Source organism: Chiloscyllium plagiosum, chromosome 4, assembly GCF_004010195.1.
Source record: "Chiloscyllium plagiosum isolate BGI_BamShark_2017 chromosome 4, ASM401019v2, whole genome shotgun sequence".
Taxonomy (NCBI): Eukaryota; Metazoa; Chordata; class Chondrichthyes; order Orectolobiformes; family Hemiscylliidae; genus Chiloscyllium; species Chiloscyllium plagiosum.
In genome coordinates this window covers 49,466,108-49,491,943 of record NC_057713.1, presented here as the reverse complement: position 1 = coordinate 49,491,943, position 25,836 = coordinate 49,466,108, and the positions used below count along the sequence as shown (strand labels likewise).

Sequence of the window (25,836 nt, the reverse complement as noted above, 5' to 3'; positions counted from 1 at the left end):
TTTTCTTACCTGAAGGACACTAGTTAACCAGATGGGCTTTATGGCAATTGACAGTGATTCGATCATTGCCACTGAGCCAGCTTCTTATTTCATTGGATTTAAACTTCACCACCTGCCATGGAGAGATTTGGAAGTAATAAACTGTTTCAGTTAGAAGTATCCTTTAGTGAAATAAATATATAAGCAGTGGGAGAGCTAAACAGATGATTAGCAGACAAATAAAAGCAAAATACTGTGGATGCTGGAGATCAGAAACAAACACAGAGAATGCTGGAGAAATTCCAGTCTGGTAACGTGTGGAGCGAGAAATAGAGTTAACATTTTGAGACTGGTATTACTCTTTAGGACTGAATGGGTGCCGATGGCCATGTTTGACAGGGAGAAAATGAGGTGAGTTCAAGGAAACGTTGTTCAAAGTGAGAACAAACTCGAGGTGAAGGATGGAGATTCTGCAGATCTTGTTTCAAGGAAGAAGTCCCAAAAACTACACAGACTAAAATAAGTACAACCAACAACTCTACAAAACTTACAAAGACTATATACAGCAAAAACAGAAAAAAAAAAATCGGCAAAGGCACTGATTGGAGGAATTTACTTCCCATTCAAAGGGGTACTTACACATCCTACAATCCTACTAACTATCCTAACCAGCTTCTCAACCCCTGCCAGCTAGGGTCGCGCCACATATACTGACCACCCGATAAAGAAAATAAAAAGCCAAGAGCAAGGGTAGTACTATAGATAAGTAAACTAAAAATAAATATGTCACCCATCCCTTAACATAACTTAGAAATTAAAGACAAATACTCCATCCATCCTGGATACCATTTCACGCAATTTATTACCAGAAAGGAGACTCCACCAGGTCCTTTTTAAAGAAGAACAAAACTGAACAGCTCTGTCCCCTACGCCTATTCGGCCATTCAAGTTAAGTCAACATGTCCTCAAATTTCTTTGCTTTCTGCGGCGAGTCAAAGAAATGTATGGATCGATGATGATTGATCTGAAGCACCGCTGGATATCTTAAAGAATACTGGATCCCAAGCTCTCTCAATCTCCTCTTGACGCCATTGTACGACTTCCTTTTCTGGACCACTGCTGCCAAGAAATAAAAATGACCCTGGAGCCACAACATACCAATGCCCTCGGGTCCTTCGGAGGCATGGATAGAGCAGGGACAGGAATAGTTGTTGCAGGTTCCAGGATTTAGATGTTTCAGTAAGAACAGAGAAGATGGTAAAAGAGGGGGAGATGTGGCATTGTTGGTCAAGGACAGTATTACAGTTGCAGAAAGAATGTTTGGGGACTCGTCAACTGATGTAGTATGGGCTGAGGTTAGAAACAGGAAAGGAGAGGTCACCCTGTTGGGAGTTTTCTATAGGCCTCCGAATAGTTCCAGAGATGTAGAGAAAAGGATAGCAAAAATGATTCTCGATAGGAGTGAGAGAGACAGGGTAGTTGTCATGGGGGACTTCACTTTCTAAATATTGACTGGGAACACTATAGTACGAGTACTATAGATGGGTCAGGTTTTGTCCAGTGTGTGCAGGAGGGTTTCCTGACATAGTATGTAGACAGGCCAACAAGGGGCGAAACCACATTAGATTTGGTACTGGGTAATGAGCCCGGCCAGGTTTTAGACTTGGAAGTAGGTGAGCACTTTGATGATAGCGATCACAATTCTGTTATGTCTACTTTAGTGATAGAAAGGGATAGGTGTATACCACTGGGCAAGAGTTACAGCTGGGGGAAAGGCAATTACGATGCGATTAGGAAGCATAGGATGGAGAAGGAAACTGCACGGGATGGGCACATTAGAAATGGGGAGCTTGTTCAAGGAAAAGCTCCTGTGTGTCCTAGATAAGTATGTACCTGTCAGGCAGGGAGGAAGCTGTAGAGCGTGGAAGCCGTGGTTTACGAAGAAAGTGGAATCTCTGGTCAAGAAGAAGAAGGCGGCTTCTATTAGGATGAGATGTGAAGGCTCATTTAGGGCACTTGAGGGTTACAAGATAGCCAAGAAAGACCTAAAGAGAGAGCTCAGAAGAGCCAGGAGGAGACATGAGAAGTTGTTGGCAGATAGGATCAGGGTAAACCCTAAGGCTTTATATAGGTATTTAAGGAATAAAAGAATGACAAGAGTAAGATTAGGGCCAATCAAGGATAGTAGTGGGAAGTTGTGTGTGGAGACAGAGGAGATAGGGGAAGTACGTATGAATATTTTTCGACAGTATTCACTCTAGAAAACAGCAATGTTGTCAAGGAGAGTACTGAGATACAGGCTACTAAAGTGATTGAGGTTCACAAGGAAGAAATATTAGAAATCCTGCAGAGTGTGAAAATAGATAAGTCCCCTGGGCCGGATGGGATTTATCCTAGAAATCTCTGGAAAGCCAGGGAGGAGATTGCCGAGTCTTTGGCATTGATCTTTAAATCGTTATTGTCTACAGGAATAGTGCCAGAAGACTGGAGGATAGCAAATGTGGTTCCCCTGTTCAAGAAGGGGAGTAGAGACAACCCAGGTTATTATAGACCAGTGAGCCTTACTTCAGTTGTTGGTAAAGTGTTGGAAAAGATTATAAGAGATGGGATTTATAATTATCTAGAAGAGAATAATTTGATTAGGGATAGTCAGCACGGTTTTGTGAAGGGTAGGTCGTGCCTCACAAACCTTTTATTGAGTTCTTTGAGAAGGTGACCAAACAGGTAAATGAGAGTAAACCAGTTGATGTGGTGTACATGGATTTCAGCAAAGCATTCAATAAGGTTCCCCACAGTAGGCTATTGTACAAAATGCAGAAGAATGGGATTGTGGGCGATATAGGAGTTTGGATCAGTAATTGGCTCGCTGAAAGAAGACAGAGGGTGATGGTTGATGGGAAATGTTCAACCTGGAGTCCAGTTACTAGTGGTGTACCGCAAGGGTTGGTGTTGGGTCCACTGCTGTTCGTCATTTTTAATAAACGACGGGGATGAGTGCGTAGAAGGGTGGGTCAGTAAATTTGCAGACAACACTAAGGTTGGTGGAGTTGTGGATAGTGACGAAGGATGTTGTAGGTTACAGAGAGACATAGATAAGCTGCAGAGCGGGGCTGAGAGGTGGCAAATGGCGTTTAATGCAGACAAGTGTGAGGTGATTCACTTTGGTTGGAGTAACCGGAATGCAAAGTACTGGGCTAATGTTAAGATTCTTGGTAGTGTAGATGAGCAGAGAAATCTCGGAGTCCAGGTACACAGATCCTTGAAAGTTGCCATCCAGGTTGACAGGGTTGTTAAGAAGGCATACATTGTTTTAGCTTTTATTAATGGAGGGATCAAGTTCCGGAACCATGAGGTTATGCTACAGCTGTACAATACTCTGCACTTGGAGTATTGTGTCTAGTTCTGGTCACTGCATTATAAGAAGGATGTGGAAGCTTTGGAAAGGGTGCAGAAGAGATTTACTAGGATGTTACCTGGTATGGAGGGAAGGTCTTACGAGGAAAAGCTGAGGGACTTGAGGCTGTTTTTGTTAGAGAGAAGAAGGTTGAGAGGTGACTTAATAGAGACATTTAAGCTAATCAGAGGGTTAGATAGTGTGGACAGGGAGAGCCTTTTTCCAAGTATGGTGACGGTGAGCACGAAGGGACATAGCTTTAAATTGAGGGGTGATAGATATAGGACAGATGTCGAGGTAGTTTCTTTACTCAGAGAGTAGTAAGGGTATGGGATGCTTTGCCTGCAACGATAGTAGATTCGCCAACTTTAAGTACATTTAAGTCATCATTGGACAAGCATATGGACATACATGGAATAGTGTAGGTTAGATGGGCTTCAGATTGTTATGACAGGTCGGCGCAACATTGAGGGCCGAAGGGCCTGTACTGCACTGTAATGTTCTATAAGTGGAGACTCGTCAGATCATTCTGATGCAGAATCAACATGTAAAGGGATTGCACATTCGTGAATATGCAGCAACTGGGGCCAGAAAACTGGATATTGTGGAAGCAACATAAAGTTCCGAAGAACAATCCTCATTCACCCATGACTTCTATCCATCCAATGCTTGTTCATTCATCTCCTCTCTTCTGTGTCCAAGACCCCAAACACACCTTTCAGGTGAAGCAGAATGTTCTTTTCTATTGCATTCACTGCTAATATTGGCGAGACCTAAGTGCAGGCTGGGTAACTGCTTTGCAGAACATCTTTGCTCTCTCCGTAGGTATGACCCTAATCTTGCAGTTGCTTGCCTTTTCAATGAACTACCTTGCTCACGTGCTAACATTCTATCCTTGGCCTGCTTCAATAATCCAGCAAAGCACAACTCAAACTTATTGGACAGCACTTCATTTTCCATTTGGCACTTTACACCCTCATGGTCTCACTGTTGAATTTTATAACTTCAAATATACTGCCATTTTTCTCAACTATAGTCTGATCTTGTTTGCATCTTGTTTACTTTACTCTTAATAGAGAGAGCCCATTCTTTCCCTTTCAAACTTTAATTTCACCCATTTGGCATCTCTTTTTCTCTTTCACCAGAGTGGACCTTTGTTTTTCGCACTGGACCGCTACACCATCTATCCCCTTGCACTTCTTCTGCTTGTGTTGAAAGTATTAAAAAAGAAAGTAATTTTTAAACAGTTTTCAATTCTGAAGAAGAGTCAGGTTGGACTTGAAATGTAAACTCTTTCTCCTGTCACAGGTATTGTCCGATCTGGTGTGTTTCTCCAGTATTCTCTGTTTAAGATGATTAACAGATGTACTGGAGACAGGACAAGGAATGAGACTAGGGCAAAGGGGCAGACCTGGAATAGGTAATGGAAACAAGAGGCAACCCAGACTGCGCTATCAGCAAGATATAGGAAGTGTTGGATGGATAAGAATAAAAGGAGAAAGTGAGGACTGCAGATGCTGGAGATCAGAGCTGAAAATATGTTGCTGGAAAAGCGCAGCAGGTCAGGCAGCATCCAAGGAGCAGGAGAATCAACGTTTCGGGCATGAGCCCTTCTTCAGGAATCTAAGAATAATGCCTGATGTATGTATCGTAGGAATTGGGTAAATTGACACCAGGACATCCGTTTCGCATATGATTGAAATTTGACAGGATTACAATCGAATAATTGTAAATGTGTGTGAATTAAAGTTTGTAAAAAGAAGAATGACTTGTGGCTTTTCTGAGTACTGTCTTAAATTGCTTAAGGCTGATTTTCTCTGTATATCCTTGAACAATCAAACTTGACTTTCCTTGCTGTTTGTCAAGTAGCACTTCAAGATGATTTGAACCTAAGTCCCTAAAACATTAGCCTGAAATTCTCTATTACTGATCTAGTAACATACCACTTTGCCACCATCTCCAATCCTAGTGGTTCTGAAAATAAGAGATTTTAAAAGGTTTTAAAGCTGTTTGGATTGACCATCAGTACTATGCCAAATTCCTGCCTGCTCAACCAGACATTTCCACTTAGAATATGCATAACAAAATAAAGTTATGGAATACTAGTTATGAACAGAATTTCTGGCATCCTTTCAGGTATCCTTTCTTAACAAGCAGTTGTTTAAAACAGCTTTGTCTCACTAGCCAATATTGTTTTAATCAGTACAAAATAGAACAAAGAACAACACAGCACAGGAAGGGGCCCTCCAAGCCTGTGCTACCACATTTTGCCTTTCCATGCTAAAACTGTCTTAAAGGATCCGTGTCGCTTTATTCGCTTCTTATTCATGTATTCGTTCATGTGTTTCTTGAATGTTGCTACTGGGTCTTCTTCCACCACTTCCTCTGGCAACGTATTCCAGGCACTCACCTCTCTTTGTGTGAAAAACTTGGCTCACCCATCTCTTTTAAACTTCCCTCCTCGCACCTTGAACCTGTTTCCCTTAGTAAATGACCACTCTATCCTTATGCTTTCCACTCTATGCATGTCATTCGCAATCTTATAAATTTCTAATAGGTCACCCCTCAAACTTCTTAGTTCCAGTAAAAATAAACCCAGTCTATCCAACCTTTCTTCATAGCTAAAATCCTCCATACAGGCAACATCTTGGTGTAAATCTTTTGTGTACTCTCTCCAAAGCATCCACATGTTTCTGGTAGTGTGGTGACCGGAACTGCCTGCAATATTCCAAGAGTGGCCTAACTGAAGTTCTAATAAGCTGCAGCATCACTTGTCTATCCTTATACTCCCTGTCCCTTACAATGAAGACAAACATGCCCTCAGCCTTTTTTACTACCTTATCTACCTGCGCTCCCACCTTCAATGATCTGTGTACCTGCACATTATATTTCAAGCTACTACCCATCTCCTGTTTCTTTGATTTAATGTATTATTCACAAAACTTTAATGTAATTGTGATTCTTTGTAGTCAAATTGAAATGTTTATAGAGTCTAGAAATTGAATCAATCTGACTGATATTTCCTGGATTTAAAACAACCGTGTACCAGGTTCACAGTTCAAAATTACATGGAGAAAATTAGCATTACTATTCTGGAAATAAATAAGAATTATTAGTTTGTAAATAAACAAACTGCCTAAAAACCTTCTGTTATGGCATTCAGTATTGGAAATGGTTGGAAAGAAATTGAGTTTGTAAAAGTGAGTTGAAAGTTTAGAGATGTGAATTGAAGGTTTAGAGACATTAATTTATTTTTTTTTCAGAGATTTAGATAAAATTGATATGATGATGCAAGACATCACAGAGCAGCAAGAAATAGCACAAGAAATCTCTGATGCAATTTCCCATCCAGCAGCATTTGGCTCAGAATTTGATGAGGTATGTAAAATATTTAATAAATCTTGATGACATACCTGGAGCTAAGCTGGGAAGGGTTTTTTTAAAAATTGATGGAATCATTCATCTTATATGTCTCTGATTAGCAGCAGTCAAGAAAAGAATTTTATTAAGCTTGTTGATTTGTTGTCTGAGGCTAGCTGTGATAAATAAATTTGATGTCTTTTTATTACTGTTTACTTTTAGATATCAGCTCTCTGGTCTGCAACTTCTTTCTATTCTTAAGCTACACAATTCCTCATTGGAGAATCTGTGTGCTGTTTCTGAAAAGTGACAGACTGGTAATAATTTGGGGAATCTACTTCAGACAGCTTAGGCTGTGTTCCCTAATTCTCTTGTCCTTTTTGTACTTTGTGTCATTTTTTCCCTTCCGCCACCTCCCACCCAGGTAAAAGGTGTAGATTTGATATTGATAAGTTCACTTGAGCTTATGAGCTTTGGTCTACTTCAATTGAGTCAGTCTTTTAAATTAGTTGATGCAGTGTCCTATTAGTGGAAAATATCAATCATGTCATTTCTGTATTGGAGCAATGTGAAACTGCTTATCAAGTGTGAAATTGGAGATCTTGGGCCCACTTGTAACTATATGCTATAGACAGTGAGTAGTGGTCTGACTGGAATAGCTGTTTCTCCCACAGGATAGCTTTGTGCCCTATTTCGGCATCAAGCCTGTACAGCGAGCAAGTGGCTCCTGCTCTGTTTGAGAGATTGCAAAAAAATGAATTGTTGGAAACTACAAGACATGGTTGATATTTGACAAATTTGAGAGGATGAATAATCAGTCTATGGGAGAATATATTGTGGAGATTGAGAGGCTATATAACAGACTAAATAAATTCCATTTAGAAATTCATGGTTTTATGCTTGCATTCGGACTATTAGATTGTGTACACATGGATAACTGTTAGTTCTGAAAGATTTCAATTTTGTGGTAATAACTCTCTTTTTGAACAAATGACTGCTGCTCTAAAACATGTTTGAGGAGACCATTCACCTGCCTTCACAGGATATGTTGGGAGTAATGCATACAGAGAATGGAAGACTCCATCTGTACCAATTCAGAAAGTCAAGGGTGACCGAGTTGCAGGCACTTGTGTAAGGACAGAATAAATTGGTGAAAGAAGTGTTAAGAGGGCATCATATATTTAATAGAGTTTTGAATCAAAAGAGAAAACACGAATCAGGTGCTAGCCGACAAATCCACAGACAATATTTAATAATGGTTTCAATGTGGCATTAAATTTTATTGTCAGAATTGTCTGAAAATTTTATTGTCTGAAAATCAAGAGTTTAATGTTTGAGGTGCTCCTGAAACAGGCGATTCTGATGTTGAATATGATAAGGATGAACAGCAAAGAAACATCATATTAATAGCCAATGATTTAAGTCGTCCCCTAAGTATCACATTCAATGGTGTTGTACTAGATAATGGCTAGTACAACATCTTTCCTGATGAAGGGCTTATGCCTTAAACATCGATTCTCCTGCTCCTCGGATGCTGCCTGACCGGCTGTGCTTTTCCAGCACCATGTTCTTCGACTGTATCTCATCAGTATGGGGTTGATTGGCTGAACTGTTCTTTGGAAAGTAGGGACAAAGCATATTCAAATAGAATTAATAAATATGATAACACAGGAATGATTGCCCGCTATCTTCTTTAAAGAGCCTGGTTTTCCAGTGTGAAACTGTAGAACTGTGCCATTCCAATAGCGCACTCATCATTCTGAATGAGGCACAAGTATTGCTGAATAGGTTTTCGATTTTAAAAAGAAGTGAAAGTACATAAGAAGTGATAAAGCAGTTGTGTGTAGTAAAGTGGCAAACCTGCAATTAGAGTCGAAGAGTCATAGAGATGTACAGCGCGGAAACAGACCCTTTGGTTCAACATGCCAACCAGATATCTGGTTGGCCAACATGCCAACCCAACCTAGTCCCACCTGCCAGCACCCAGCCCATATCCCTCCGAACCCTTCCTATTCATCCAAATGCCTTTTAAATGTTGCAATCGTAGTGCCTCCACCACTTCCTCTGGCAGCTCATTCCATACATGCACCATCCTCTGCGTGAAAACGTTGCCCCTTGGGTTTCTTTTATATCTTTCCCCTCTCAACCTAAACCTATGTCCTCTAGTTCTGGATTCCCGCATCCCAGAGAAAAGACTTCTTCTATTTATCCTATCTATGCCCTTCATGATTTTATAAACCTCTATAAGGTCACCCCTTAACCTCTGATGCTCCAGGGAAAACAGCCCTAGCCTATTCAACCTCTCCCAATAGCTCAAATCCTCCAACCCTGGCAACATTCTTGTAAATCTTTTCTGAACCCTTTCAAGTTTCACAACATCTTTCCAATTGGAAGGAGACCAGAATTGCACGCAATATTCCTAACCAATGTCCTGTACAGCCACAACATAACCTCCCAATTCCTGTACTCAAATACTTTGATCAATAAAGGAAAGCATACCAAATACCTTCTTCACTATCCTATCTACCTGTGACTCCACTTTCAAGGAGCTATGAACCTGCACTCCAGGGTCTCTTTGTTCAGCAATACTCCCTAGGACCTTACCATTAAGTGTATAAGTCCTGCTAAGATTTGTTTTCCCAAAATGCAGCACCTCACATTTATCTAAATTAAACTCCATTTGCCACTTCTCAACCCATTTGATCAAGATCCCGTTGTAACCTGAGGCAACCTTCTTCACTGTCCACTACACCTCCAATTTTGGTGTCATCTGCAAACTTACTAACTATACCTCTTATGTTGACATCCAAATCATTTATATAAATGATGAAAAGTAGTGGACCCAGCACCAATCCTTGCGGCACTCCACTGGTCACAAGGCCTCCAATCTGAAAAACAACCCTCCACCACCACCCTCTGTCTTCTACCTTTGAGCAAGTTCAGTATCCAAATGGCGAGTTCTCCCTGTATTCCATGAGGTCTAACCTTGCTCACCAGTCTCCCATGGGGAATCTTGTCCACATAGACAACATCTATCGCTCTGCCCTCATCAATCCTCTTTGTTACTTCTTCAAAAAACTCAATCAAGTTTGTGAGACATGATTTCCCACACATAAAGCTATGTTGACTATCACTAGTCAGTCCTTGCCTTTCCAAATACATGTACATCCTGTCCCTCAGGATTCCCTTCAACAACTGCCCACCACTGATGTCAGGCTCACTGGTCTATAATTCCCTAGCTTGTCCTTACCACATTTCTTAAACAGTGGCACTACCTTAGCCAACCTCCAGTCTTCTGGCACCCCACCTGTGACTATCGATGATACAAATATCTCAGCAAGAGGCCCAGCAATTACTTCCCTAGCTTCCACAGAGTTCCAGGGTACTCCTGATCAGGTCCTGGGGATTTATCTACTTTTTTGTGTTTCAAGACATCCAGCACTACTTCCTCTGTAATATGGACATTTTTCAAGAAGTCACCATCTACTTCCCTACATTCAGTATCTTCCATGTGCTTTTCCACAGTAAATACTGAATCCTCGTTTAGTATCTTCCCCCATCTCCTGCGGCTCCACACAAAGGTCACCTTGCTGATCTTTGAAGGACCCTATTCTCTCCCTAGTTATCCTTTTGTCCTTAATGTATTTGTAAAAATCCTTTTGATTCTCCTTAATTCTATTTGCCAAAGCTATGTCATGTCCCCTTTTTGCCCTCCTGATTTCCCTCTTAAGTATACTACTTCCTTTATACTCTTCTAAGGATTCACTTGATCTATCCTGTCTATACCTGACATATGTTTTCTTCTTTTTCTTAACCAAACCCTCAATTTCTTTAGTCATCCAGCATTCCCTATACCTTTCAGCCTAACAGGAATATACTTTCTCTGGACTCGTTATCTCATTTCTGAAGGCTTCCCATTTTCCAGCCGTCCCTTTCCCTGTGAACATCTGCCCTCAATCAATTTTTGAAAGTTCTTGCCTAATACCGTCCAGATTGGCTTTTCTCCAATTTAGAACTTCAACTTTTAGATCTGGTCTATCCTTTTCCATCACTATTTTAAAACTAATAGAGTTATGGTCACTCCCCCATTGACACCTCAGTCACCTGCCCTGCCTTTTTTCACAAGAGTAGGTCAAGTCTTTGCACCTTTTCCAGGAGGCACATCCATAAACTGAATCAGAAAGTTTTCTTGTACACACTTAACAAGTTCCTCTCCATCTAAACCCTTAACATTATGGAATTAATGGGGTGTTGACATTATCATATTCAGTTAAGGAAAGTGAAGGTTTCCGTGTGCATAAATTTACTAAGGCTTGAGACAGCAGTTTCCAAACCCACTACCACTATCTTCCAGAAGGACATGTGCATCAAATAGATGGGAAAATCACCACCTGCAAGTTCCCCTCCGAACCACTCACAGTCCGAACTTGGAAATGTATTGCTATTCCTATTGCTATCCCAGAGCTTCCGTTACAGTAGTATTGAAGGTATACTTACTTCAAATGGATTGCAGCAGTTCAAGAAGGCAACTCACCACCACCTTCTGGACATCCACTTGGAATGGGCAATAGTCATGCCCATGTTCCATGAGTGAATGAAAAGATTGCTGAGACCTTATATCTGAAAGGGGATAAAGGAATATAGCCATCTATTGTGTCTCTTTTGATTTTGAAAAACAAACTGTTTTTGGAAAAACAAACAATTTTCTTTTGTATCATCCATGGCAAATCACCAATCTTTTCTTATTCAGTGGAAGTTATTGCTCTTCTTTGAGGTTTGGTATTCTTGTATCTGTTCCAATAAATGCAAGACAAAAAAACTCTGATAGAATGCCTTTTTTAAAAATTGTAATAATCATATGAGTTAATGTTGTTGACATGTGAAAGCTGTTCAGGTCAGCCACTCATGGGAATGGATTTTGCCCCATTCTGCCTCTCAGCAATAGCTCTGATGGGTTAGTCATGTAGAGATTTGTCACATAGAAATCATACAGCATGGAAACAGACCCTTTGCTCCAACCAGTCCATGCCAAACATTAATCTAAACTAAACTAGTCTCACTTGCCTGCTCCTGGCCCATATCCCTCCAAACTTTTCCTATCCATGTCTCCATCCAAACGTCTTTTAAATGTTGTTAAGATATTTGCTTCAGTATTCTTTATTTGATTGTTTGGCTCCATAGGCATTGAGCATCATTTAGGAGAAAGTGAGGTCTGCAGATGCTGGAATTCCTGATGATGGGCTTTTGCCTGAAATTCAATTCTCCTGCTCCTTGGATGCTGCCTGACCTGCTGTGCTTTTCCAGCACCACACTTTCGACATTGAGCATCATTTATCTAGTGTTTTTCAAACTTTAGTGTTCCCCATGTTCTTCATAGTCAATGAGATACTATTGATATGCAATCACTGTTTTTAAATGAATATACATTGAATGCATTAATTATTTCATTCCGAATTGCTTTTAATTCCTTAAACGGCACTCTTCACAACACCCTTAACTCTCATTATTGCGAACATGCTGGAGGACGCTGAATTAGATTTGATTCAGGATTATTCCCTTTCCTTTTAAGTTATAGAGAGTAAATAATCAATGAAAAGAAACAAGTTTGCGTAGTAGGGTATAGAAATCAAAGCAGATTAAATCTCAAAGCCAGGCAACATGAAATATTAAACAAATAAAAATGACAAAACTACTTAAAGCAGGAAAGCTGTGTCTAAATCAATGTGGATAGTGATTGACCGCGAAATGTTCACTCTGTTTCTGTCTACAAATGCTGCCTGACTTGCTGAGCATTTGTAGCATTTTCTGTTTAGAACAATCCATGTTTGTTTTACTAAGATATGTAATTCTGTTTGACCAGATAGAAGGTTCTGCATCTGATTATGATGTTATAAATTATTTAAATTTCTTCCTTGAGATTTTTCCAATTATTAATTTTTTTTTCTTTAATCAGATGGTATTTGTTAGTTGCTGTGGGTAAATATTTGAAGCTGTTCCTTGCTACCATGAGTTAATTGAATAATTTGTTTCCAGGATGAATTGCTGGCAGAATTAGAAGAACTGGAAGAAGAAGAATTAAGTAAGAAGATGACTAAAGTAATGCCGAAAGTTCCAACTACTTCTCTCCCATCCAGACAAGGTGAGCTAACGGAACCTGGTGTTGGAATTATTTGAAATACATGGGATATTCTTGTTTATACTGATATACTGTAGAATTAGTGAACATTTGAAGGAGGATGGAGGTGAATTATACAAGTATTCTTATATACTTACGTAAATTTACTTTTCTTAAAATCAATAAAGCTAGTGTTCACCTTGGCCATTGAAAGTGAGCAGCTATAAGTGTTTTTCCTGTTTGGGTATCTGTCAATGATATAGCTCAATAAGTCAAGGGCAGATTTCAATTGAACCTAGTGCATAGCATATGGCCCAATGAAGAACTGGTTAGTTTTTGTTAAAAAGGTAGATCTGGATCTGGAAATTTTTAAAGGAAACTTTTAGGGCAAATTTACACTGTGTTTAGCAATGTTGTTGATGGTTTTAGAATGTTATAGATTGTCTCTGTCTCTGCTGCTGTGGTGCTATTTATCACATATGTCAAAATGTGAGCAGTGTCCAGAGAAGATTTTTAGATGTAGAATTACACTCACTCCATCCTGACTGAGATGGAAGCTCTTAAAAGATTTTTTTTTTCCGTTCTGTAGTTACTTAGAATAAACCAAACAGGAATATCCCAAGGAAATTCTACATAATTGTAATTATATTTCTGCAGCATTGAGGAGTATGCACTTTAGGAGTGCCCTGCTCTTCTATTAAGTAACAAATTCATGAATCATGCTAATCACAATGGTTTATCCATATTGTTTAACAATTAAGTATTGTTGTATACTTCAAAATTAAGGAGAGTTTAATTTTATCTTTGAGTCGTCATCTCTGGAGAAGGGAAAATTAGATTGCAGTGTAAGCTGCATTTCATGATTGCATTTCATAGTTAAGCATGAGATCTGAGTGCCAGTCCACTCCCATGAGTAGATTAGTGTGGATGGGAAAGTTAAAAGGAAAGATGAACATATATCAAATATTTGGATGTTCTTTGGAGGTTGGTAATATACTGGGAATTAATTCTCGTATCAGTGCTAGTTGAAATTGCCAGGGCAATTTGTTGTTCACAGAAGCTCTGTGATAATCCACAAAAGTATGTTTCCAGTGTCACTAATATGTTTTGACTGGTGGTATTTCATATATTTTTCTTTGCAATACTAGGGAATCATTTCAAAAATATCAACTTCCCATCTTCAGCAATATGGGTAATTGGAGTCAAGGAAATATCCTTTTTTACCATTTTCTGAAGTATTAGGTGTGGTTTGGTCTTCTCCAATAGTCATCCTTCTGGTTCTGCCAAGGAAGGTTGCCAGTTTAATGTCAATTTCTGTTTTAATTTTCCTTTCGTTTTATATTTAGAATTATCTCTCAGTGGGATCTGGACTGTGACTATTCCATTCATGTGGATCCTTAGTGATGGTAGAATGTAAGGAAGTTGTCATCGTATAGTTGTCATGATTTGGAGATGCTGGTGTTGGACTGGGGTGTACAAAGTTAAAGATCACACAACACCGGGTTGAGCACAACCACCTGATCAAGGAGCAGCGCTCCGAAAGCTAGTGTGCTTCCCTTAAAACTGTTGGACTTATAACCTGGTGTTGTGTGATTTTTAACATCGTATAGTTGGCTCACCTTCGAGCTTGGAGCTGGTAGAAGTTTTTACTTTCCAGCATCAATCCATTTTCAAGTTGGTAATGGGTTCATGAATTATTTATACTCACAAATGTGCTTGAACATTGGATGTTTTATTTTGTTCATTATCTTGTTCCATGTCACCGTGATCATTAAAATTACAAAACTTTCGCATTGTATGACTGTTGAACTTTGTAGGCTGGTCATCATATCTGATTATATCTGTTTCTTCATTTCATCCAGAATCATAGGAATTGTGTTTATAAATTACCATTGTTGACTGGTGTATTTGGCTTGTTTTTGTGAAAAGTATGTAGTCAATTATTTATAGAAGGACACTCATTTAATTAAATCTATGTTGTGGTTCTGTTCGCCGAGCTGGGAATTTGTGTTGCTGGGAATTCCTAGAGGCATGGCACTCATCCACAGATTCAATCAATAAGCACACCGACCTGGACCCAATATACCGACCATTGCAGCAGACAGATGGAACTGACAACCGGAAACGGCAGATTCAAACCACCAAAAATGCCGGAGGAAAGATCACAGAAGCGCTTCACAGGAGGCTCCCAAACATTGAGGATGTCACCCAGACAGGGGACGAAACGTCTGCAACACAAATTCCCAGCTCGGCGAACAGAACCACAACAACGAGCAATTTCTCAAATATACTGAAAGATTTATTTCTTCCTCCATTCTAGTTAAATCTAAGAAGACGACCAGGGAAGAAGATGCTGGTATGAAGCATTTAAAAGCGTGGGCATTGTAGAATCATCCAAAAGAACCAGGAATGATTATTCTGGGGACATGAAGATGTTCTGCAATTATCTGAAGTTCACTTCTGCAGTGGTAAACTCTGATATTTGTATGGAATATTTTTTAAAATAAATATTGGTACATCGTCCACTTTTCATGTATTAGCAAAACCAAAATCTCTATGCAGTTTGGATCAGATCAAATTTGGAAAATGCCTACATTCAAATGTCATACTTTGGGGCTGAAATATGCAGAACACATTGAGCAAAGAGCTGATGAAAGCCTGCTATTTTCAAGTGATTGTCTCGTAGTACATAGACATTTTTAAAAAACATACAATTAAGATTTGATCTGATTCAAGATAAGTACTTCTGACCTTATATTTTTTGCCATCTGTTTTGTTGTCGATCAAAAGTGTGTATATTAGTCAAATCGGATTCCTCGAGTAATTTTTGTAACTAAGCAGATGTTTTATAATTAGAAATCTATGTACCATGCACACATTTGCTTCTAACTCTAAATTTAAAACTTCAGCTATTGAAGCTTACAGCTGAAATATTAACCACAATAACCAATAAAATACTCCAAAAGTGGAGTCAGACAGCCATATTCAATCAGAAGAAAATTGAAGGTGTAAAGTGAAGTAGCCTGGAAGCAAATAGTACTGTACAATATTTGCAGTATATTCAGTCAGCACTAAACACTTCCAATAGTTTTGCATTAAATATTGATTTTCTGCTGAATAGATTTTGCACCATTTAGACCAAGATGAGAGGTTCAAAATGAAACCAAAAGATTAATGATGACCCAGCTAGCTTTGGCTCAAAAACTAGTAAACACACTTGTTAAGGGAAATAACATTGAGTTAACAAACAATAAACCTAAATAGGTGAATATGACAGCAATGTTTCTGTTTCCAGAAATTGGTTTTAGATCTGTCCACTTCAATGGCCTAGTAAATGTGTTCTGCCATGTCTTTGTTTCTGCTTGAACTTCTCCACTTAGTCATTACTCCCTCAGCTTTAAATGGAATAGGTCAACAATAGTGGTAGATCTTACCAAACCTCTACATAAATGTTCACGAATTTATTCCTAGGATTGAAATGTTTCCTAGGAAGAAAAATTGAGTAGGATGTGTCTGTACACTCTCGCGATTTTAGAATGAGGTGATCTCATTGAAATATTTAATGTTCTGAAAAAACTGAACCAGGTAGATGCTGAGAGATTGTTTCCTCTGGTTGAAGAGTCTGGAATAGTCTCAGGATAAGGGATTGGATATCTAGGACTGAGATACATAATTTCTTTTATTTAAGAGTTGATGTTATTAAGTTGCAGCAGGTTCAGAAAGGATTTACCAGGATTTTGCTGGGAATGGAGTTATAAAAATGGGCTGGGTAGGCTGGGACATTTGTTTTTTTTACTGGAGTGTAGGAAGTTGGGAGGGTGACCTTTATCAAGGTTTGTAATATTATGAGGGGCATCGATAAGGTGATTAGCCACGGTCTTTTCCCTAAGATGGGGGAGATCAAAACTAGGGGGTGTATATTTGTAAGGTGAGAAGAGAAAGATTTTAAAAAAACATGGGCAATTTCTTTCACATTGAATGTTTTGTGTGTGGAATGAACTGCCAGAGGAAATCGTGGATGCAGGTCCGGTTACAATATTTAGAAGACATTTGGATAAGTTCATGAACTGGAAAGGTTTGGGAGGACATAAAGCATGGGCAAGTGGGACTAATTTAGTTTGAGAACACTGTCAGCATGAACTAGTTGGACCAAAGGACTGTTTGTATGCTGTACGACTATGGCTTTATCTTTGGACACTACTTTGCTATATTCACGTCTGAGATCATACATTTTAATTAGCTTCAACTCCTAAAAATCTATGGGGTAAGGTGGGAAAATGGAGTTGAGGTCAAAGATCATTACATTAGGTATGCAACACAAACAGGCTACTTGACCCAACCAGTCTCTTCGCTTTACTTTAGCCGTAAGGTATAGACAGAGCAGAAAGAAGCCATTCTATTAGACCATAAGATACAGAAGCAGAAGTAGGCTATTCAGCCATTCAAGTCTACTCTGCCATTCAATAAATTGATTAAATCTGATCAGCTTCAACCCTATTTTCCTCATAACCCTAGATTCCCTCATTGATTAAAATTCTGTCCATCTCAGCCTTGAATATTCTTGACAACCTAGCCTTGACAGCTCTCTGTTGTAAGGAATTTTACATATTCATTATCTTCTGAGAAGAAATTCTTCTTCATCTCGGTCTTAAATGTGTGATGTCTTATTTTGAGATTTTTCCCTCTGGTCACAGTTTCTCCCACAAGGGGGAAAAAATCTTTCAGCATCCACCTGACCAGCCCCCTAAGAAGCTAAAATGTCAAATTTATGTTTCTACAACTAAGTTCTGACTTGTTTTTTTCTTACCTACCGTACTTGTATTTCTAGGATGTGAATTAAGATGCTTTTTTCAATTTTAACGGTGCTGCAGAAATGCAAAATAATGTTGATTTGAGCATATAGTACCATGATACATTAGTGACTGTCATTCAAATGAGATGTGACAGAAACATAGTTGGAGCAATGCAAACGCAAAACCATATAAAACAGAAGTCTTGTCAAAAAAAGCCATCCAACTATCTACACCACAATTAAAAAAAAAACTTGTCTGTACACTTTTTCTGCTAACTTGTATTGTGAAAGTTCATAAGTCCACATTCTTAATATAGATTTCTTCTCTAAGATAAAAACATTTGAGTTTCCACAGAAAGACTTCTCATCCATCAAAACCTCAGGAAAGAACCACAGCAATCCTGGGTGGCAGAACCCCTGCAGCTCTTGGGAGATATTACCCATAATACAAGGGCAACATGCAAGAGAAACTAAACATGTCCACACTACAAATCATGCAGCTTTCTAAATTCATCGAGTGTGCCTTTTGGAGATTTACCAAATGAACTGCCTCACTTCATGTACCATAACAATTTACTGGTTTTGGCCGGTTTGTAATATGGAAATTACTTAACTTCTAGGCTAGTACACTACCGTATTTTTAAAATGCAATTAAAGTAGACACTAGCTTGTTGGCATACCAAGAAACGTTAAATGAAGCCTTTCCTTGCACTTTTATTTCTTCTTGCACTGCAAGCATTCGAATGACCATAACTTTGAGAAGATGATGAAGTCGACAAGTGACTTGATTTACTGTATTTAGATTTTTTGTTAAGCGACTTGATTTTCCTGTTGGGCAAAATAACATGTGATTTAAAATGGGGGACAAAATAAAATTTACATAGATCTAAAATTTTGCTTTCATTGGAAAATCTGATTAAACACAGTTTCATGTTATGGTTGAGATGTATTCAAGCAATTAAGTCTTATTTAAAAAATCCAATATTATTTTATCTGATGACATATTTAAGTTTATTAGTACAATTGACACTAAGTAACCATAAAGGTTAATTTTTAATGAAACCTGTGGGGATTTTATATATTTTGGTTTGCTTCATTATTGTTCATTGAAGATAAATGCACCTATTCAAGATCAACCAATAGAAAGTGATGTACAAAACATTTTGTAAATAAAAGTACATAACTTCTGTATCATCTAATGTCTTTGTGTTTTATGTTACAAAAACAAAAGTTTGGAATGAAAGTTTTCACATAGTGATGTTTTGAGTTCTGTTGATTGTCTCTTCCAGCAATTTTCTGTGTCTTTGGTTTTGAAATGTCCATGCATTTTCAATGTGTAGGATTTAAATGTCTAACTGGCTTACTTTCCATTTTCTACGGCGTTACTGGCAGTCAGTATCTGCTGATATAGTACGGATCCGGGTCCATGTGGCATATTTGTAGCCTATGTAGTTGAGGTAATTTTGTGGTTTCTTTTGTTCCTGGTATGTGGGCATAGCTGATGAGGCTAACATTTATTGATCATCCCTAATACAGTCAGTTCTTCTGTAAAGCAATGGTTGTGTTCTTTTGCAATCCTGTGTTATAGAAAAATCGCACTTCAGAAACAGTGCTTAAAGTGTTGGTGCTGTAATCGCAATACACGTTTTAAAAGTTTGTGCTGTAGAAACTGCGTCCCCAATTTATCAATTGCATTACAGTGAATTCATGTTGATAAGACACTTTATAACAGAATGGAACTGTACTGCAATTAGTGTTCTGATCGTTTACTATTTTCCCCTAAAAACATTTATAATTTAAAAATACCAGCACAAAAAATCTTGAAGGAATTTGTAAATTAAAGAGTGATACCAGAATATAGAAAGTAGTGGAAAAACATTTATAATTTAAATGTTTTTTCCACTACTTTCTATATTCTGGTATCACTCTTTAATTTACAATTTCCTTCAAGATTTTTTGTGCTGGTAAAAATTATTTTTCTTTCAAGAATTATATGATATGAAATTCTCACATTGAACTAACAACCTTCAAATAGTTAAAATTGTTTTGTTAAATAGGGGCTGCTTCATGATGGCAGTTTTCTGTCAATATTTTAATAAGAACTGATGAATCAACAATGATGTTGATTCCCTGGTGTCTCAGTCAAGGGTATCACTGAGGGGCTGAAGAGCACCCTAAGATTTGCAGGTTTCAGGGTTGTGAGGGAGGGAGAGGACAACTTTTAGCTGTAGTCTACATTAGAACCAACAAAAGCAGTAACAGGTCTGATCCTGCAGTCAGCATGTGTGAAGCTAGGTAGAAAATCAAGCAGGATTTCAAAGCTGTTCTCTCCACATTATTCCCAATACCACACATAAGCAAGCATGGATATATAACAGTAAGGGAGTCGAATGCATAGCTGGAAATTTGGTGTGGGAGGTAGGACTTTAGATTCTTGTGACATTGTGATTGGCTTTGGGCAAGAAGGGACCTGTATATGCTGGATGGTTTGCACCTGAACAGAGTTGCAGAATTGGGAAGGTTTAAACTAATTCAGCAGGTGCATGGGAGCCGAAGAAAGAAAGAATCTCCGAGGGGAATAACCAAGTGCACCAAAAACTGGGAGGAATAGAGAATTGTAAGTGAATGAGTGGGGCTACAGAAAAGAAGGGGTGAAGACCATGTCAGGGTTATCATGCAAAATTTACTTGCACAGTATTTGTATGAGCAGTTGAAGAGAGACCACATCCTGAGTGATGCACAGCCAGAGTTTGTGTTTCTGGAAATTTAGAGCACAGTGGGAATTAAAGCAGTAATTTATTTTGAAGTTCAATAATCTAGTTAAAAGATTGTTTACGTCGCTGACTCTGCTATCTGGGGGATATTTAACTGTTAATCATCTAAAGCTGAAATAGGACCAATAGTTGATTACTATTGAAGCCTAACAATTTACCTCAGCTTTGTTGAAGAAAGGAACTGTTGAAAGCACATTTTCATTATGGGCAATTAGGACTCGGATTTCACCAGTTTCCTCATTTCCCCTCCCCCCACCCTGTCTCAGTCAAATCCATCAAATTCAGCACCGCCTTCTGTGCTTTTCCAGCAACACATTTCCAGCTCTGATCTCCAGCATCTGCAGACCTCACTTTCTCCTCCAATTAGGACAGAACACATCCTGAGCGAGGTTTCTGGGGAGTTGGAGCTCATTGGGAATTTGTTGGAGAGGTGTTTTTTGCTTTGTCAATACGGATATCCTCATAACAAAAGGGGTCAAAATTATGATAAAGGTATGCCTATAAATAGATGCAACGTAGAAAAATCAATCAAGACACAAACTAAATATAGAGGGTTGAGGAGAAGTCGTGAAAACACATAAGAACAACAAACAGTAGAATTGTTTGTTACTGTTCTTAACATGAAGCCTGACAAAATGGAGTTTTTGAGATCTTCTTTAGGCAGACTTGTAAGCACAGCTAAAGCTCAGAATTAAAAAAAAAAGTAGGAACGTGGATACGAAATTGGCCAAGTGATAAAAAACAGAAAATGCTGGAGATTGTCAAGTCTGGCAGCATCTGTGGCGAGACAAGCTGAAATAACATTAGGTCCAGAATGATTTGTCTCACTGATTTCTGCTGAGTTTTTCCAGCATTTTGTTTCAGATTTCCAAACTCTGCAGTATTTTGCTTTTATTTGATCAAATTCAGTCATGTTTCATGGATATTTTTCAGGCTGGGTAAAGGTTTGTAGTAGAGCTCCCCCTGGGGATAGTGTTGGGACCCTTGATTTTCATGATGCATATTGATGATTTAGACTTTGGGTAGGGGACACAATTTCAAAATCTAGGTGACATTTGGAAGCATTTTAAACTAGGAAAAGGACAGTATAGAATGTGAAGGAATACAGACTTGGAGACACAACATAAGAGAGACAGATCTAAAGGGTGTGCAAGAGCAGAGAAACCTGGGTGTGCAGTGGCACAATCAATAACAGTGGCAGGGTGGGTTAAGAGTAGTTAATAAATCATACAGTATTTTGCACTTTATTCATAGTAGCATATAGTTTAAAAGCAAAGAGATTTTGTTAAACTAGAAGGCATTTGATACTTTAGCTGGATCATTGCATTTCATTCTGGTCATATTGCACTTTAAGACTGACATGAGACATTGGAAAGATTGCAGGAGAGTTTATGAGAATGGTTCCAAAGTTGAGGAATTTTGGTTATGGAGATGGCTGTGAGAACTTTGATTCAAGTTTTCAAAATCATGATAAGCCTAGACAGTAAATCTGCTCACAATTACAGTCCATTTCCTTAATTAATAATCTAAGCAGCTCAAAGTTGTCACTGTAAATGTATACAATGTCCCAATGGAAGATGGAAAAATCCAGGTTGTCATTGGAAAGGAATCAATTCCCTTGTGCTCTCATTTTGGCCATGTTTCAAACATTTTCTTATTGGTTGGATCTCAGAATATTAAGCTATAGCAATGGCTCTTAGCAACAGCCAACCTCTTGACCTTCCAATCTCACCATTATCAGATCTTCACCTACTGCATAAGCACAGCTTCAAATGCAGGGCAGAGATTGGTACTCTGGAGGAGGATTCATCACAGTCTCAGTCTCACTGTACTGCCGCTTGGATATTTCTCAGCAAACATCTTGTCATTTACTCAGTTTTGTGTCTGCCTCTAAAATGGAGATCTGCAAAGGAAGTATGCTGTTAAATTATTAGAGAGTTGATATGGCTGCTTTGCACTGGCAACTTAAAAATATTTCACTGCAGCTTTTGGTAATTGCATGATTTGAATAAGGACCGAGTATGCCAGTTCATTTTACTTTCAGTTTCTAACCAAACAACTCCATCATTAAAGAACCAGAAACTTGATGCATGTGAGGAAAATTGAATTGTCATAATACAAAGGACAGCAAAAGGATTTTAAATTGGTCATTTGACTAGTTAATGGTAGGTTTTAAGATTTTTACAATTTTGGACAGTTGAGCTCACTGATCTTTAAATCACAAATGACATCCTTGGACTTGGAACTGCAGGTTACACCAAAATTCAGGCTCAAAAACATTGGCTGTTGCAGCATGGAATAGACTGTTCCGAACCAGGACTTTATTTTGGTGGTTTGCCGTTTTTGTTTTATTCCTCGTTTTGCTTTTCTAGAATGAGTGTTTTGAACTTGGTTACAAACAGTAAATGTCCAAAAAAAGTTTAATGATTCCTGAAAATGAGTTGTAAAATTTCTTTGAAAATATTCTCCTTGTTTGCATAGGTACTAAATCCAACAGGACACAACATAATAAAAAGTATACTGATCAATACAATGTTTCACAAAATAGAAAAGAACTGACTCCATCACAATTACTAATGTCAAGTAATATTAAGTGGCAATTACAAAACAAACTCCTCCAAACTACACTTGGGGTAAATTGTTGAATGGTAGCAAAAATAGCTGTGGTGAATGATTTCTTTTAAAAACTTCATTAAGCACTGCTTTTGTTGCCCTATTAAAGACAAACATGTATAATTTAATTTTGAAAAATGCATATGAACCAGAACTTGTAGAGATCGACTCCAAAAGGACATAGGCTAGTAAAATTGGGTGATATGATATTGAATTTACAAACTGTAAATTCAAAGCCTGTACAGAATGTACAGTGATACTTTTTGCTAGAAGAATGACTAACAATACAAACTAAACAATCCAATTTTAAAGGGAGATGACGGAAGTGCACAAATTATTTAAAGTGGTTAATAAGGCACTTGCAATACTGGACTTTAGGAAGAGCCACAGTCTAAGAAGATTATGGTGAACCTTTTACATTCTACTGGTTTGGTATCAACTGGAGTATTGTATACAATTCTGGCCACCACACTGAGAACATTGAGGGCATTGGAAAAAGTGCTAAAAACCTATGCAATAGCTTCAGGAATAAGGAACTTCAATTCACAGATCGATTGGAAAGGCCGGGGCTTTCTCTTTAGAGAAATTAAAAGAGGATTCAATACCAAGTGTTTAAAATCATAAGGGGTTGAGATGAAACAGATTACAAGTAATGGTTTTCACTGGCAGAAGAATCTAAATGAGTAAAGGTTTAAAGATGCACAGCAAAATTGTGATTGAAGGCCAGGCATTTCCACTTAGAGTTAATTTACTAAACCTCCGCATGTTAGAGATTAGGCTCCTTTCAAGTTTGACTAGCTAAAGTCTTACTTGAAGTCTTCAGTTAACCGCAGCTCTACAAACTACATTTTGATCAGTAGTTTGCAGCTCTACATTTGGGATTTACGTAGTTCCTGCCAGATGCTTGAAATTTCTGTGCAGCCTAGCTTAAACATTAATAGCTGAGTTACAAGCACAGTTCACAATAGCAGAAGAGTCTATTTAGGTTAAGTGATTTTCTATAAATGGCAACTGGTTGGAGCGCTGTCACCTGAATAATCAATTCAAGAAGAAAATACAGGTTACACTAATCAATCACATACTAAGGTGTATAAAAATAAAAGATGTCAAACTGTTCAGAGTACTGAATGACAAATGGAAAAAACTTTTTAAAAAAACAAGTTTATTTAAAAACCATTTATCCACCAAATCACCCATGCAAATTAAAACCAATTAAATTTTTTCCCATTTCAGAATGTTTTTATGCAAACGTACTTAGTGTGATGGGTTATCTCATGGTAATAAGCTATATTTTATATCATGCATAAAACCTCCAGAAACATGGCACATCATACAGAAAAATGTATACCCAGACCTGACAAAACAAACTTCCAGTGAAAGATTAGAGCATCCAATCTGTTAAAAGTTCATCTTTAGGGTCTACAAAACACAATGTAAGTTACTAGCATAAATTAAAATATTCTTGATAGGAAATCAGGCAGTTCCAGTATAAATTCTCAAAAAATGTATCATACAAACTTCATGTCTCTCACTTGTCACACAAGCTCATAACAAATATGTGAATTAAAAATCATTGCATATTTTTTAAGTTCTAGAAAAACAAGGCACTTGAAGCAACTAAGACATGCAAGATTGAGAAACCAACATTAATCAAAGTCAATTTGATTGTAACAATAAAAAGCAATTCAAACTAAAACAACTTTTGCCAATGAAACTTGACAAATTTAAATACACAGTCTGCACCATTAGTCAGTGTGTTTTGTCTAGTCACAACTTGGTAATAAATTGTAAATTACTGCAGAACAGCTATTAAAAAAAATCAATTTAAAGAACAACCCACTAAGATCATGACTTTAGCTTGTTTGTAAAACTGACAAAATTAACAGGTTTATTTTGTTTTTGATCTAAACAAAATCTGTTTAACAGACAAATTTGAGGAACAAAACCAAATGAGATCAAGAGCTGATTTGTGCCCAGATAAAACAATTTATCCTGCTTAAACAAAGCTCAATCACACTAAGTGGAAGTGTGCTGATGCCCATTCAAACCACAGTTTCTCCAAAACAAAGTATACTTTCAATGTAATATTTAAATGGTACAGTTAGCTCAAACAAAGATAGTTACATTTGATTAATGAAATGGCTACATCATGTTTGAATTTAGCTGTAAAACATTTTAGCCAAACTATTCGTGTATATATTTCAATTTAGAAGTTGAAAGCAGCTTGCAAAAAAATTGTACAATCAAAATTGAATGGCTCTGAAGAATTAATAGCCCAACTTATCTAATATTTTTGACCTCTACTTAAGCACAAAATTCAGAGCCTAGTAAAGCTGATTTGCTAATAAAATCTACTTTATTGCATCAAGCAAAAATATATTGAAATATTTATTCATAGAAAGGGCAATTTCCTTGGCTACTTCACATACTAATTTTAGAAACCATATTGATTCATAGCTTTGAGCTGTATTCCAGCTACAGCTATTGTTGCGATATATTGCCAAGAATTATATATCAACATTAACAAATGCTAATACTAAATGTTCTATCAGTTTTCTTCCGCAGCTTCTGCTTCTTCTACTGGTGAAGACGTTTCATTTACAGGGCTATTCCAAGAGGCTCCAGAGTGTTCTTTATCAGACTCCATTCCGGAGCTTGAAAATATTAAAATTAAATAAAATTGAAAGGGTTGCATTTATATTTTGTCTTCATTAAAATAAAATTGAAATCAAAAGCAACACAATTAAGCAAGAGAATTCTTTAAAAATTGGGGAAACCTGGTGAATTGAAAGTGTCGATAATAGGAGTT

At 37.8% G+C, this 25,836-nt stretch overlaps 2 protein-coding genes across 5 annotated transcripts in view; one reads left to right on the top strand and one right to left on the bottom strand.

The window, feature by feature from the left end:
* LOC122549032 (charged multivesicular body protein 4b-like) overlaps window positions 1-18,834 on the top strand; it is a 45,449-nt gene extending 26,615 nt beyond the window's left edge. Inside the window, exons 3-5 of the mRNA XM_043688173.1 lie at window positions 6,637-6,751; window positions 12,767-12,872; window positions 15,169-18,834. Of these exons, the coding sequence (XP_043544108.1) occupies window positions 6,637-6,751; window positions 12,767-12,872; window positions 15,169-15,236 (289 nt within the window). The 3' untranslated portion in view covers window positions 15,237-18,834. The remainder of the gene's footprint in view (window positions 1-6,636; window positions 6,752-12,766; window positions 12,873-15,168) is intronic.
* A 5,338-nt stretch (window positions 18,835-24,172) lies between these two features.
* snx16 (sorting nexin 16) overlaps window positions 24,173-25,836 on the bottom strand; it is a 45,767-nt gene continuing 44,103 nt past the window's right edge. For all 4 annotated transcript variants that reach the window (XM_043688168.1, XM_043688169.1, XM_043688171.1 and 1 more), the window contains one exon: window positions 24,173-25,681. In XM_043688168.1, the coding sequence (XP_043544103.1) occupies window positions 25,576-25,681 (106 nt within the window). In that variant the 3' untranslated portion in view covers window positions 24,173-25,575. The remainder of the gene's footprint in view (window positions 25,682-25,836) is intronic.